This window comes from Camelus bactrianus, chromosome 6 (assembly GCF_048773025.1).
Source record: "Camelus bactrianus isolate YW-2024 breed Bactrian camel chromosome 6, ASM4877302v1, whole genome shotgun sequence".
NCBI lineage: Eukaryota > Metazoa > Chordata > Mammalia > Artiodactyla > Camelidae > Camelus > Camelus bactrianus.
The window spans coordinates 41,955,286-41,971,524 of record NC_133544.1 but is presented as its reverse complement, the minus strand read 5'-3'; the positions used below and the strand labels follow the sequence as shown (position 1 = coordinate 41,971,524).

The window sequence follows — 16,239 nt, the reverse complement described above, 5'->3', positions numbered from 1 at the left end:
CCACCTCCCTCAACTTTGTTATAGACAATACAGATCTTCAAGTCACAGGAAAACTTAAAATATTTTATTGGTGTAATCTAGAAAATTTGAGAACTGTTACATCTTTGGTATTTATGTATATATATAAATGTAGTAATGTCTGTGGATAATTCTATAGAGGGACTTACAGGATTAGAAATACAAATTGAAATATTCTAGCACCTTTTGATATAAATAGAAATGCACACTGATGCAGAGGTAAAAAAAAAAAAAAACTTAGAACCTTTGTTGGGAAACTATAAATAAGTTGGTTCTTTCCCAATCAGTTCTGCATAGCCTTCTCTACCTACATCAAGGTTTAGGATCTTTAGGAGTGTATTTTTATACTGATCACATGTGCTTTAATTTCTTGGCCAGAAAGAATGGATAGCAAAAATCAGATTTAGGGTCTTAACTTGTTCTAGTTGGTTCTTAATTGATTGAATTTGACCGTTTAAGTAGAATATAAGTGTTTATAAACATTGAATTAAAATTCTCTTACCTTTTTAAAACTTGAAATAACTTGTTTTTAAAAATACAGTAGTAAAGATTGAGGTATAAATTTTTCACAAAATATAGTCTTTTTGCACTGAAAATGTTCATATTGTATATCCAGGAACTTCTCATGGCCAATTCCTTTTTCACTTTCTTCACCTTTGTTCGCAGTAAATGTTCTTTAGGGTCCAGATCCCGATTGTGAACGCCAAGTCCTTTACAAGGCCATATTTACTTTCTTCCTGTAGGGGGAGGGGACAGCATATTTTATAACCAAATTGCAAGTCTTTTAAAGGGGAGACAGCCTAATAGGCTGGCCTTTTTTGTATGTTTAGTTAAGCTAGGAAGACTCACAGCAGTAGACTGGTCACCCCCATTTGTTGGCCATTAGCTTGTTTAGCTCTCAGTGGCTCTCACTGGTGGTGGCAGCATCAGGCTAAGGGTAATCAGTTACCCGATCTATCCTCCACCCAACTGACCCAAAGGAGCAGCCTGCGCACATTCGTTTACCTGTTGGGCAGTAGGGGTAGACTGCAGTTATCCCGTAGAGATGAGATCGCTGCTCTGGGAGATACTCATCCATAAACTGGCCACTGTCTCTATTTACTGATATAACACCATCCCTGGTAACAGAAAGGAAGCGTGAATTCATAGGATTTCAGGTTGAATAGAAAAAGTCAGTTTATCAATAGAATCTCTACAAAACTTCTAGAGTCTATTTTTAAAATTAACCAATGAGTTCTAAATCAGATTCGGAAGATTTGTCTGTCTGTATTAGTGGTTCTCAAAGTGGTCCTCAAGCCAGAGTCGTCTGGTATCTTGTCAGCAATGCAAATTCTTGGGCTTCACTTCAGACCTACTGAGTCAGATTCTAGAGTGGGACCCATCAATATGGTTTTAACAAGAGCTTGGGATAATTCTGATGCCATGCCAAAATTTGAGAACCACTGGTCCAAATCAGTGTTCTCAACCCCAGCTACACACTGGAATTATTTGAGGATCTGTTAAAATACTGATGCCTGGGCCTCATGCCAGACCAGGTAAGTCAAAATACCTGGCGATGGGCTAGAAGGGCAGACGTCTATTTCCCAGCTCCTAGTCTAAGTTATGGTATTTTTCATTCTCCCTATGGGAAAACTAATTTGTCTAAATATGTCATTATTTTAAAAAATCAATTTAAATCATGTAACTAACTAAGCTACCTCATGGCATCACTTAAGGGTAGTCTTATCTTCTAAAGGTCAGATTTAGACTGTGCTTGCTTTTTGGATAGTTTATTAACAAATAGCTCTGTCACTTTAAAGCTACACGTGAGCAACACCATTAAATTTCTGGGTGATGTGGAAGTATGATTTTAAAAGCAGTAACACTTGAATGATGTTGTCGACTAACAAAGAGAATGAAATGAAAACGTCAGCAGAGGGCTTAATTACTAAAGTCACTTACTGACATTTGGTACAAGTGGTGTGTCCTCCAGAACAGTTTGCCTTTTCAGGCTTGACCACAGTGTGTCAGGCTCACCTTCTCCAGTCGGTGTGGTAGAAGTGGTCTGCGTAGCTGACGATGCTGAAGGGATAGTTGAGGTTGTTTTGAATGACACGCCGTCCAGTTCCGTCAGGTAGTGTGCACTCCAGTTTTTTAGTTCCTTTTAAAACATCAAAGAGGGGAAAGATCCTTTCATACCATGAGGAAAAAATCCTTTATTCCTTTACCAAAAATATTTTATTCCTATTGCAGTAATACGTTTTCCTGTTCTATTACCTGTCTTCAGTTTAATAGCCTTCTAGTTTTTAATGGAATTTAAACTTTTAAGCCTTTTTTGGAAGAAAGGTTTGCATTTACACAAGTCTCACTAAGTTTCTCCCAAAGTAGAACTTCAGAGATTAACTTTTTTTTTTATCACTGATGTAATTTCAAGTGTTAGCACATAAACTATAAACATAACCCTTGGTAAGTACTTGCCCTTTGTAAGCAGTATATAATAATAGTCATGGCTGCCTTTTAACTAAAATCCTTAAACTTTTTTTTAAAGAGTATATGATTTTCTAGGTAGAACTAAGAAGTAAAATGGCATGGCTCATCCTTTTCAGTGTAAATTTTGCATTGGTTAAACAAGTCAAGAATATACAAGTTTCACATTTCTCATGAAACCCTGATTTAAATTTCAAATACTTTTTTAAAATGTAACTGTTGTTTTGGGCAGCTGGGTTATAGTATGACCCACCCACATCATCATCCGTTTTATACGTGTAAATTTTTTAAGAACGGCCTTTTCCATATTCTTGAGTAAATACCTAAACATAGCATCTGTTCAGCTGTGCTCATAATAAAATCACACAACAGAAAGACAACCTGGGAAATGGCAACCCTAGTTTATTACTGAAGGAAGCCGCCCTGCCACATCACTTATCAAAGAATGTCCTCAGCATAACAGCTTACTGGCTGTTAAAATAACATTTATAAATGTTACGATACTGGCAAAAAAAAAAAAAAAAGAATAACCCTTGTTAATTTATCTAAGCTTGTCCATTCCAACAGTGGGTGATACTTCTTTTTAACCTAAAAAGTAGGCCAAATGCTCGTGTAGGGGAAGGGCAAGCAGTACAAAAAAGAATAGGACATAGGCCTGGCCCTCAAACTCACCACCTGGTTCACACACATACACCCAAAACCTCAGGAAGTTCTTTGAGAATCATTATAAAGTGTTCTTTAAAAGTTTACATACCGAACAAAGTAGATTATTTGCTATACTGTTTTAAGCCAAAAGTTCTAAATGGAGGATTTGGTTACTGTAAGATCTGTTAGAGTGCTCGTACTCACGAACACTGCAGACTTCTGTATCTGCATGCCAGCAGTATGTTACCTGCATCTGCCCAGCAGAGCAGTTTGGAGAAGGGGTCAAAGGTTAAACCATTGGGCAGTCCAATGTCTTTATTCACTAGAATTCTTCTGTTTTCTCCGTCTAAAGACGACATTTCAATTTTAGGAGCTTCTCGGTTCCAGTCTGTCCAGTACAAGTTGCTGTGGATAAATGGAACAGAAAAATAAACACCTTCCTCAATGTATAGAACCTAATTTCAGAACCGTCTTTGAGGCTCTTCCCTAAGTATTTCTGAGTCAAAACCACTTTGCTGAGAATTTAAGCTGAAGATTATCCTTATGGATATGAAGGGTGTCTCTGGAATTTCATTTGCTAGAAACCCCATTAAATATGACGAGTTTCTCAAAGTATAGACATCCTCCCTGGTTCTAACAAGTACTGAAACACTGAGCAAGCTCTATGTCCCAGCTGATCTCAGCAGTTACCAAACAGGAAACATTGTTCTCTGGACTGTTGCCACAGCAACAACAAGGCCAGAGAAATGACATGCCTGATGTCTGAGCTTTGGTTACTCAGTCACTGTTTAAGGCAGGGTAACCTTACTGAGGTTCTAACACTGGGATTTCCTGCTGCTGAAAGAGAGAGACGCACTCAATTCCACTTTCACTGTTGTCTCGGGCCTTGCCTGGTCATCTGATCCAAAGTAGCCCCCAGTCCCTCACATACTCTGAATTCTCTGCACATCACAACATAGGCTTCATAAAGTTCCTTGCATATTCATGGGTTTACTATCTTGTTTCCTCCTAGTAGAACATAAGCGCCATGAAAGAACACACCGTGTCTGCATAGAACGGTGCCTGACACCTAGTAGTTCCTCAGTAAATACTGTCATTAACACATCTGAACTTGTATGCTCCCCTTCTGACCCTCCCTACACTGTACTTAGAATCCGAGGGCTTCAAATGAGGATCTACAGGTAATAGGAGAATGAGGGAAGCCCAGCCGACCCTCGGATTGGATCCACAGCGATGGCGCGGGGGTTCACCAGGTCCGTGTGGAAAAGGGCCCTGCGCTCAGAGCCGTCCAGCTTGGCCCTCTCTATCTTATCCAGGCCGCTGTCCGTCCAATACATCGTTCTACGGAAGTGGTCGATGGCAAGTCCTTCGGGGCTCATCAGACCTGGAAATACAACAAAGGCAGGACTAGAGCACTGGCAGCTGTGAAAGGTGAGCCAGAAGCAGAGACCAACTCTGAATGGTTGGGAAAGGAAAGAAAGTTCTGCGAGTCCTTAAGTTGCAGAAACCAGGTCAGTAGGGGAGCAGATCCTTTATTACTTTTTCTGCCAGCTCTCGTTTCCTCCAGTCTAACCAGACTACCAGCCTGAGGGCACTGGGCGGGGGGAGTGACAGGCAGCATCAGCCACGGCCACACCCTGAATTCCTACAGCGAGCCCTTTGTACCGAGAGCCCCATCAAGAAGGCTCACCTTCCTGTTCATGTGTGAGTGTGCAGGTTTAGAGATTGTACAGCTCAGTAAAGTGACTTGCACAGAACTGAACCTGCCCCACTGGATAAAAATAGGAGACTTTGGCATAAAACAGGCAAATAACTTGGACTTCATAGAATGAAATGAAACAGGAAGTGTCCTCAGGGTGAAGCTGCTGACCTGAGTTAATGATGGTCTCGGGTTCCGCTCCTGGTTCCAAACTGGCACGGCTAATTGTCCGTCCAGCAACGTCCGTCCAGTACACCATCCTCTCCCGGCAGTCGTAGTCAATTCCCACAACGATGGAGCCCTTGGTGACAGAACACAGAATTAGAAGAATCAGGACAGCTTGCATGACCCCCGAGTTCACACTCAGCTACCTCACTCATGCGTGGCTACAGCGAACAACCCTGCAAGGTGTGGATTTATGGGCATCCGTGCACAGTGGTTAGGTGTGTGGTGATGGAGGCCAATTTCCTGGGGCCATTGCCAGGCTTGGCCACTTACTAGCTATGTGACTTTGGTAGTTAACCTCCATATGCCTTTGTCTCCTCAATTGCCACATGAAGGTAATAGTATCTACTTCATGTGGCTGCTATAAAAATGTATGCTGTGAATTCTTAGGAAGTGTCCTAACCAGTAATTAGTACACTGTAAGCTCTCAGTAAGCACTTTTTTTGTTGGTGGTAAAAACAAAAGCCATTTTGTGGAAAAATCAGCCCCTTCAGTGATTAGAGGACAAATGTTAGTCTCAGCAAAGTAGGTTCTTAATATCCCATTGGGCAAAAACTGACTCTCAAATGTTATCAGCACTTTTTGAAAAAGCCTTTCTGAAATTTGCCAACACAACAAAATCCTCCCCCCTCCCCTTTGACTATGAGATCTTCCTGCTACCTGAGGTGCCATCACCCCTACCCCCATCTCTGCGTCTTACTGCAAAGCAATTCTTTGTACTCTTAACATAAAAGAAAGTCTGCAATTTGATGGGTTAAGGAACTGAGGAATGGTGGTCACCTGACCCCTGGCTGGGGAGGTCTCCTGTCCTTCCTTACTGCCAAATAAATGACAAAGTCTTTTTAAAAATGTTGAGTCTATGATAGTCCTCTCAAACTCTGCACAGAAATTGCTTCATTCAACTTCCAACCCAGACTCTCGTTCTGAGAAGCCCAGCAGATGTGCGAGCCAACATCGAGGGGCCATCTGGCTGTCCCTTAGGTCATGCCAGCTCCTCGCTTGCCTAACAAAGCCTCCTTGTACTGCCTCTGGGAGGGGAGTCTGTACAAGAAACTACAAGCAGGATTAGGCTCCTGTGGAAAGTGGGCAGTTTATATGGGAGGACCTGAAGGTTAAGTATAATTTTAATTGAAAATTTAGAAGTCATCTGTGTCAGGCAAGGGTGCACATCCACATGGGCTTCCATTAACCTAGGGATTTCAAGGTTTCTTGGAGGCAGAAGTCCCAATTTAAATTTCCCTAAGATACTCTTATAACCCATATTCCATTTCTCTTTCAGTTCCACCACTACCACCTCATCAGAGGCAAGTTCAGAAATGCAGTGAAGCCATCTGACTTGACTAGAATAGATGGTTAGCTTGAGGTGATGACAATTTTCTTTTAGAAAAACTTACAAAACAGCGCTAGTGTTGGCAAACACACATACCCAATTTAAATCTTAAAAAGGAAGAAGAAAAACCCACATCCCACATCTTTTTCTGAACACTGGCTACCTCTAAACTTTTCTGGAACTGGATAAGGGGCTGTTCGTTAACGGGAGTAGATGTAAACATGGACACTAATGTTCGTTCTCACAGATGAGCAAGTACCTGGAGCGTGGGAAGTTCAGAAATGGAATTAGATGATGTTCCATTGTAAGTGTCAGTGTGCTTCTCGTGAACTCCCTTCTCTTTTCTCCATTTTAGAGAAGAAATCCCTCCTCCAGAATGGGGTACCTTGACCGTAGGGAGACTGCTGGCTCAGGAAGGAAGCATCCAGCATCCCCTGGGAAAAACCCTGTCCGCTCCTTTCCCAGCATCACATGCTCCCCCAGTTTTTATCTATGAAGGAGTCAGGGAAGATCAGAAAAGATGCTGGTGAACAGAACCACGTGGGAGGGGAAGGGAGGGGCTGCCACAATGAAGCTGGTGTTAACTGACTTCCATGACCTCTGCAGAGATGTCTATGGCAGAGAGAAGGCTGGAGACTCGGGTTAACCTATCATTTTCCCTGGAATCTCCGTGCTGCCTCAATATCCTGACAACTCTCAGTCCCTTTCCATATATCTGAAACCCAGGAACCCATTGGAGAAAGTGGTGTCAGGCAAGCATGACTCCCGGCAGCAGAGAGCACCTCCATTCTGTGTGTCAGGCTCACGAAGAGACTGCAGTCCCAAAACCCTCCAGGACTCCCCCCCTCCACCTCTCCACCCCAGGCCGTTCCCCAAATCCAAAAGCCCCAGGCCACCCTGGCCCCCAGCGGAGAAATCCACTTTACATGCAGTGACAGCAGGGTCTTGGCTGTGTCCTTCTGAAGCCTGGTACCATTGAGGGGCAAGTGGCCGATCTGCTGGCCCTGGGCGTAGAGCAGGAAGGTGCCCACAGGTGGAGGGGCAACGTCAGGCCGGGGTGTGGGCCGGACTGTGGGCGGAGCGACCGTGGGGATACCTGCAGTGAGAAAGCGGAGGGACAAGGGTGGGAGGGGAGAGGGGAGAAAAGTTAACTTTCCCATGTACCAGAGCCTCCAGAAACAACAAAAGTTCTTTACCCTGGACAGATGTGCTCCAGATGTTCCTTAAAAGATTCTAATTTCTGGGGTTTTTTTCCCAAGACCAATTATGTAAATCACTGCCAATTACCCAGGAGGAAGACAACAAAACATGTCCCTCAGAACAAAGCAGAAAGTTTTTTTCTTTTTTCTTTTTTTTTAAGGGGAAAAAATCAGAGCCAGTATTGTGTCAGCTTCTTTTTGGGGCCCCAGGGTGACACGTGTCCCTTTTCACCCTGGACACGGGGTTGGAGGAGGAACTGCGTATTGAGCTGAGTCCCAGATGTTCCAATTACAGAAACTGCTGATGAAAATACCAGACACTAAATCCAAATTGGGATTGTGGGTGGACCAGATTATAAATCAGCACAGTGTATTAGTGACTTCTTCCACTGGACCTGCCACCCTTTATTTCCCCCCCTTCACTGACGGCTGGCAGCTTGCCCGCAGGAACACCTCAGATGCAGCAGAGGTGAGTGAGGGCTCTCCCAGGGTGCTTACATGCGGGGATGGTGCCAGGCTGGGAGCGGGTGCCCTGCACCTCTCTGCCGTCTTTGTCCACGCACCAGCAGAAGTCACTCTTCCCATGGCACTGCAGCGGGGTGAAGTGGCCCAGGTCATCACACTGGGGCACGTACTGGTCATCCCTGGGTGTGCCACCGTAGTGCTCCAGCAGGCTTTCCCTCCAGCGCTCACAGATGGTCCGGGGCCTCTGGGTGGGCTCTGAGCAGATAGGGACAGAAAGCCTTTGACTGTGGGCCAGGGACAGAACATAGCATGTCGCTCAAGATCCCCACACCTGGTCCCCCGGCCTTCTTCCTCCCAAGGTCCATGAGCACGGCCTCAGCCAAGGCCCTGGACGCTGGACCCGAACTGCAGAGTGCTCTAAGAAGTTCACCACAGGAACCAGGAGAGGGGGCCCTCCTGGTGCTCCTGTCTCCCCGGGCCAGGAGACTGTCAGCGAGGCCCAGCCACGGCAGGGAAGAACAGGAGGAGGTAACAGCTGGGGCGCAGGGCTCACTCAGCCAGGGAAGGGACCTCTGCTGACAGAGCGCTTGTGGGGACTCTCCTTGGGGACTCAGTGGCCTACACGATGCTTAAAGCCAACATTGATTCTTTCCCACCTGCTTCAGACTCCGGGAGCTGTGTCTAAGAGGATTATCTTGAGACCAGCCCATGTGTCTTAGAAAGTATTACTGAATGCCCTACTTAGGTGGCCCTAAGTATCCGTCCTTTGGAAAACTATACTGAGTAAATCTTCATATAATTAGTATGTGTGAGCATAGCAGAGATGGTGGCAAACACCTTGATACTGACTGTGAGACACTCCAGCTCCTAGAGGTCCTTTGGCCACCCTGCTCTGTGACTATCTTAAAGCTGAACCTTCTCCAGCTTCCCACCATGTTGCTCTGCCACATCCTTTCTCCAGCATCCTTGCCCATCCTCCCCTCCCTCCCAGCTCACCACTGTGCTTAAGCTCTCGCTGGCTTCCCATGCAGAGCAGTTTTTCTACCTGCATTTCCTCCCAGACTGCTTCTGCTGGACTGCCAAGGTTCTGTCCCACACACAGCAGTCCTGCCTCAGGGGACGCTGCTGCAGGCTGTTAAATAACTTGTACACTGTCCTAAGATAGGATCACCTAAAGGAGCTGAAATAGATAGGGCTCCTCCTTTACTAATTCCTGCAACTCAAAGCCTATGGTCTGTGGCATCAAAGAGCCGAGTACCTGCTTATAACTGCCACTTGGATGTGTAACAGAGATCTCTAACAAAAACCAGGCTTTCCTCCATCAAAGCTGCTCTCCCCTAGACTCTTCCATCTCAGTAAGCAGCACCTCCATCTTTCCATTGCTCAGGCCCAGTCATCCGTGACTCATTTCTTTCACTCCCCACATATGTCCAAACTGTCAGCTATGCCTTCAAAATACACTCAGAGTACGTTCACTTCTCCCTGCATCCACCCTGTCGTTTTGTGCCAGGATGACTACAAGAAACTTCACTGGTTTCCCTGCTTCCATCATCATTCCTGCCTCTTGGTCTAGACTCAATTGGCAGCCAGAAAGAGCCCCTTAAAAAAATCACTTCAGATCTCTTCTTTGGGCAAAGCTTCCAATGGCTTCAAAGAACAGTTGGAAAGATTCCAGTTGGGCTCCAGCACCTACAGTTCCTCAAGGAAAGTAAGAAAATGGTGAATAAAGTCCTCAGAGCTCAAACCCAACTCCAAGATCCACCATGTTGGGGGAAGCCAGTGCCCTTCATTCAGGTAGCTAATGACCCACGGGAAGCAAAGCTCTTTTTCAAACATCATGGAGAAGGAAAGACTGACTTCCTCACCCAGATGTGTCTCAAAGGACCCAGAGAGGGAAATGCCACTTCCTCAAACACTCGCCATCCATCACAAGGTGGGGTTCCCTGGAGATGTTCCCAGCACAGCCCCAGGTCCACATTCCCAACTCGGAAGATCCACTCTTGGTTCAGGGGACCACCCAACGAGGCCCATGTCTTTGTTTGGAATACAACACACAGCCCAGCCAGCTTCTGGGAAGCGGGAACTCACGTCACTTATATACGTGGGCATCCCTCTCATTCCTCACTATTTGAAGCTACTTCTTAATTCAACCATGGATTTATTTCTCTTCTCTTTCTGGTTGGCAGGGTTTTAAATATTTAACTTTGGGGCACAGAACACTCTGTGCTGAGCCCATTATGCAGATGAGACTAGTCAGAAATGTCAGCCAAGGCCAAACCAGCAGCAAGATGGAAGCCCGAGCCATGGGAACGAGTCTGCACAAAGGAACATGTCCCTCTTTTAGTAATTTCTCATTCTCTGTGCTCTCTTCTGGATCACTGTCCTTAACACATGCCTGTCTTAATAACTTTAATAGAATTCTGAACCATTCCCTTAAGATTCCTCCCAACCATCTGATTTCTTCACATTCCAACTGGAGTTAGAACTAAGACTTTTTAAAAAGTAGGCATGAGTGAAACAGAATTTCTGTATCCCCCCCCCCCCACCTTTTTTTTTTTAAAGACCTACGAAACCTTTTCCTAGAAGTTGGGGCAGAGAGGAACTAGGCTGCACTGTGGAAGCAAGGGGACAGATACCATATACGTCTCAATCAGGCATTACCGATTTTACTTATATGAATCTTAGAGCAACTAATATCCGGGCCGTAACAATTAATATTACTGAAAGGAACAAAACGGGGTGGGGGGTTATTCTTCAGTTCTTGCTCTCATACATTAAAAGCCAAGACTAGTAATTATGGAACCCTTTTCAGTGGTAAAAATGGATCTTTGAATAGCAAGCTGGTGGATACGTGTAGGAATTATTTTGGCTAAAATATCATCAAACCAATCCCATGTTCTTCATAATAAAGGTCTTCCCATCTCTGAACTCAGCAAGGAGCAGAAGCCTGCCTTAGCAACCTGCAGTTGGTATCAGCTGCAAGGACTGGATAACCATGCCCCGCACAGACTGGGCATGCGCAGACGGTAACAGACAAGTTTGTCAGCGTCTCAGATTGCTCAGACTAACAAAACAGGTGCCTGCCCCTCTTCTGAAGGTGGCAGGGGCAAGTGTGACTCCCCATGGACATGCTGGGTCTGCCTAGAGAGGGCTGGGGTTACCAGCTTAGAGCCAAGCAGCTGGCTCCACCCTAAGTGTCATGCTTGTTTTTTCCTGTTGATATTTAAACAGCCTTCAGGCTGCTTGCTGCAGTTCAGAAGTCAGAGTTAAGTGATGTAAACTGATATGGAAGGCAGTTTTCCTTCTGGACCAAAGGCTGGTCTGGTAGGATCGTCTAGCTCTAAGATCTCCCTAAGCTGCCAAAGCAGATTTGGGAGTGGCCTCAGCCTGACCTACACACTCAGTCTCAACTTTTAGTCTTGGACTCAACAAAGGTCAAAGAGGCTGGAGTCCGACGTGTAAGTGATCATGTATGTCATGCACGTGTCTCTATGTCCTGGTAACATGAATGTGCACACAGGTGTACACATACCATTCAAGTGTTCCTAGGAGGTAGGAAGCTATGCAGGGATGGTGATCAGCCCTGAGTCTGCGTGGTCTGGGCAGAGGTTATAACCTACCCGGCGGTCAGCACCATCCTGCTTCTCCATCCCAGGCAGAAGCTGGGACCAGGTGTCTTTCCTGACTGGCTCACCTGGTGGTCCACAGCGAGGTGGGACGGAGCCGGGAGGAGTCCGGGTGCCAGGGATTTCACGACCATCCGGGTCCACGCACCAGCAGAAGCCCGTGCTGCCGTGACACTGCAGTGGCAGGAAATGACCTTGCTCATCACATTGTGGGACGTGGAGCAGAGCCCCGGGATGGGTGCGCTGAGCCTGGGCATCACGCTGCTGGTGCTCACAGGGCTTCAGTCCTGAGGTGGGGTCTTCCGGGACCAGAGCAGAGGAGATAAAAAGGAGGAAGAAAAGGCTTTGCAACCCATCCACTTTTACCAGCCAGCCTCAAAGTCTCCTGAGGGTTTTTTTTCTCTTTTTTCCCTATAATTGGAAGATAGGATAATATGGGGGAAATGGCTAGGCACTGGGATTTTGGAATCCTGGGTTCCTTTCTTAATCCTGCCACTATTTACCTAATTTCTCCATGTACGCTTGGTCTCAAGCCTTCATCGAAAGTACACTTATCGAGGCAAAGCAGATCACTAAGGCAATTAACCAGAACTGCTACTAGGTAGGACAATGGATGGGTAATCCTCCAGAATATTACTAACCAGTGAACTATCAGTAAACTAGGCAGTCCAAAAAAAAAAAAAAAACACACACAGGAAAAAAATCAGAGCCTGGAAAAATCCACCGACTAAAGCCTTGGACCCAGATAAATCAAGAGTGGGCTGACATGCTGCAGAAAAGGGGCACTGAGGGAGCAGGGAGTTTTCTGTGTTTAATCAGGACCACCCAACCTTACCAGGTGTGCAATGAAATCCATCCCCATGATATCCAGGTTGGCAGCGGCAGGAGAAGGAGCCAGGGGTGTTGGAGCAGGTCGCCGAGGGGTGACATCTGTTCTCCGAGCATTCGTCAACATCTGCAGTGGTCAGGGACGGGGACAGGGAGGGAGGGAGGAAGAGAGGGAGGGAAGAACAGTGTGACCTCCCTGCACACAGTCTCCGCTCCTCCACGGCCTTCGTGAGCATGGATCAATGATGGACGTCAACTTCAGAAGACCCTTAGGCACGAGTGGAAACATCATGGCACCTCAAAGCCAAGCTTAGTGCAGAGTCAGGGGCCATGTTCAGTGTAGAAATCAAACACATGGTCACTCACAGAGAAGTATATCCTGGCTATATTTCTAGAGCATCTTCCATACACTGAATTCCAGGAAGTTATTACCTTCAAACTAAAGTTTAGCCTATAAACCATTTCCTTTCAGTAACACTAAAATAAATACATGTAGCAATAATTTTTTTTTCCTTTTGTTGTTGGCACCATCTCCCTACAGACACAAAAAACCCAAGGAGACTCCAAATACCTTTTCAACTAAGTTAGAAGCACGTTTGGTCTTGTACCATCAGAGAGTCCTAACTCTCTAGAATGCCCAACTAATCAGACAGTTTATTTTTCACTTGTAGAATAAAAAAGTACACAAAAAATATTCTCAGGGGTTTTGAAACAACCGTAAGAAAGAAAGTCTAAATTTGTCTGTTTTATCGGTACAAACAATTCAGGTCCCCGCACTCTCCACACAGTACCACGAGGATTCATTTTCAGAGTTCTCCAAGCTACAACATTCCGAAACTTCAAACCAGAGCCAACTTACATTCCTTTATTTACTGAAATCAGCACACGCTGACAATAGCAAGACCCCCTTCCTTGCACAAAAAAAAAAAAAAAAAAAAAAAAAAAGTCTTGACAATCTAACTGTTGAAACCAAAGCCCAGCAGTTGAGATAAGCCACCTTCAGAGACAGGAAGTCTTCCCCAGTAAAAAAGAGGATAAAGGGTATAGATCTGATAAAAAGCTCAACTGAAAATAAAACAAAGTCATCACAACCAAGATAACATCCAAAAAGTGTTATAATGTGCGAATAGAGAGAAACGCGGGCCGGGTGACCAGCTTGAAATCTGGAGGACAGGAGCGCCAGGAGTGAGCTGTGTCAGTTCCGTACAGCTCGCGACACAGACACGTCGGACGTGGAAGCCAGGGACTTAACAGCTGAATTTGACGTCCATCAGCTGGGGACAGAAGTGGCTCCTCGCCCAGCCTCCCAGGACCCAGATGAAATCTCTTTCATGGCTATCGGTGCCACCCTTGCTGCGACCAGACCCTCACTAAGCCACCTTCCAATGACTAAGGGCCCTTCCCGGGTACGAGTAAGTGGACAAGCTGGACACGCAACACAGACGTTCTCCTCGTGGGAGAGGCATCTCTTACACCGTGATTAGCAATTTAACTACGTACACTGCTTGTCCTCCGTCTTGGGGAGTTTAGTCAACATAAATTAATTCTCTCAAATTCTCTCAAATTTGCCCCCCAAAACCCTGAATGCTTGACACAGCCAAGTTCAAGGCCACCCAGAGAGGCTCTGCCCAGATGAGCAGTTGGCCTGCCTGGTCACCTTCCTTTCACCAACAAAAGGCAGGACAATAGTTATAAATTCACCTGCAAGGTTAGAAGCAAACAATGTTCGCTGGTTATCTCCTCAGTGAACCCAAAACAAACCAAATCAAAACAGTTGCAACAACAAAGACTTTATCTCCCATCTAATCAATGTGGGTTCTACACTGGCATATTTAATTATCTGGGAAGTTGGCCCTCTGTCTCTTTAGAACAACAACTCAAATGCCCAGTTGAGTGAGGCTGTGCCCATCCAGTTCTTTGCGCCTGGAAGAGGTTGTAAAAGCAAAGCTGTAAAAATTAACATGCAGCCAAATGCAGGAAGTTAAAGCTATTCATAATGCATATGCTAAAAGTACTTCTCATGGTGACAGGAACCCCAGGCAATGGCAGGAAGCAGGAATTCCTGAGACACAGGGCCTATTTCTAGAACCAATGGATCAGCTGCTTGGGATTATTTTTAAATTGAAGTATAGTGGGTTTACAGTGTTGTGTTAGTTTCTGGTGCACAGCACAGTGATTCAGTTATACATATATATATTCCTTTTCATATTCTTTTTCATTATAGGCTATTACAAGCTATTGAATATAGTTCCCTGTGCTATACAGTAGGACCTTGTTGTTTATCTGTTTTATATATAGTAGTTTGTATCTGCCAATCCCAAACTCCTAATTTATCTCTCTCCACCCTTTCCTCTTTGGTAACCATAAGTTTTCTAGGTCTGAGAGTCTGTTTCTGTTTTGTTAATAAGTTCATTTGTGTCATTTTTAAAGAATCCACATAAGTGATACCATATGTGAAAACTGAGAAAACCTGTAGGAATGATTAGACCATGTGGAGTAAAGTGTCTACTTTTATTAAAGGACATTTTCTTCTGATATAAGGACAGCTGCTCTTATCTGAGCAGAAAACACATAGCAGCTGAACTTTGAAACCCATTTGGTCTTATAATGCAATAGCATTGACACGTTTTTCTTAAAACTGTATTTGTATTAATACATTGCAATTTGAAAACTAAAACACAGGTGATAGCATATATTTGCCCTTCTCTGTCTGACTTGCCTCACTTAGTATGATAATCTCTATGTCCATCCATGTTGTTGCAAATGCTTGTGATTATTTTTGAACTAAGAGGATTCCCCAGAGGTACCAACTTATGCTCTTAAAGCCTGTGGCCTAGGAACCCTGAACAGACCCAAAAGGGCAGCCATCCTCTCCCCAGATACCAAAGTCACGAGGAGACAGTACCTTACAAGTGACCAACAGGGAGAAAGTCTTTGAAGAGACTGGAAGCATCCCAAGTGAGCCTCCTGTCCCCCAAGCTGACGAAATTTAAGGCTCCCTGAAGTGCAGTCCCCAACACCTCCTTGGGGGACCTGGCCCCATGGCAGAAAATTGCGGTCCTGTCAGCCACTCCACGGCCAGAGGGCAGGGTGCACTACGATCTCCCCGTCTCCCCTCCCAGGAGAGTTTGTGGGGAAGCAGAGCTGCTGTGTAAAGGAGAACCCTTCCCAGTTTCACAGGGTGTCGGGTGTCAGGAGCAAGCGCAGAAAGACTTAACCCCTTGGCAAGGGAGGAGCTTCCTGTTGGAGCACTGCGGGCAGGAGGCTGCCGTGGGCAGCGGGTGCTCAGCCATCACTGTTGGGGCTTCAGGGGCCGACAGAACACCGAGGTCAAGGCAGCAGAGCCCCTTTATCAGTCACCTGCTGCAAGGTGGCTTCGTCTCAGTGTCATTCTCCATCCTGTCCTCTAATAAGCTGCTAAAAGCCTGTGCGGAAAATGTGTTAAAACCCCTCTATTTTGGTGCTTCCACATTCTTCTCACTGCCTTCATTCGGAGGCCGCACCCAAAACCAGCTGAAATCCCTTCCAAACAAATCCAACCCCTGGACTCTAGCTCCCCCTCTTCAGGCTCCTCACTCCGCCTCCCTAACCCAGCAGAGGCTTGCACCCGCAGGGTCTCACCCCTCACCTGTCGGTTGAGAACCCAGCTGCTGGCTGTGCCCGTGTGGTCCCGCAGCGGCCTGCTCTCCGGGGTCTGTGAGGGTAATAAACTTCTTCCCCTCAAGCCTGGTTTTCTGC

General features: G+C 45.7%; 1 protein-coding gene across 1 annotated transcript in view; it reads right to left on the bottom strand.

Moving 5' to 3' along the window:
* Positions 1 to 49: 49 nt before the first annotated feature.
* Positions 50 to 16,239, bottom strand: part of NID2 (nidogen 2) — a 60,941-nt gene continuing 44,751 nt past the window's right edge. The window contains exons 12-21 of the mRNA XM_074365531.1: positions 12,509 to 12,628; positions 11,742 to 11,972; positions 8,081 to 8,302; positions 7,310 to 7,479; positions 5,000 to 5,129; positions 4,342 to 4,513; positions 3,377 to 3,534; positions 2,035 to 2,158; positions 1,024 to 1,136; positions 50 to 755 (exon numbers count right to left, since the gene is read on the bottom strand). Coding sequence (XP_074221632.1) covers positions 745 to 755; positions 1,024 to 1,136; positions 2,035 to 2,158; positions 3,377 to 3,534; positions 4,342 to 4,513; positions 5,000 to 5,129; positions 7,310 to 7,479; positions 8,081 to 8,302; positions 11,742 to 11,972; positions 12,509 to 12,628 — 1,451 coding nt within the window. The 3' untranslated portion in view covers positions 50 to 744. The remainder of the gene's footprint in view (positions 756 to 1,023; positions 1,137 to 2,034; positions 2,159 to 3,376; positions 3,535 to 4,341; positions 4,514 to 4,999; positions 5,130 to 7,309; positions 7,480 to 8,080; positions 8,303 to 11,741; positions 11,973 to 12,508; positions 12,629 to 16,239) is intronic.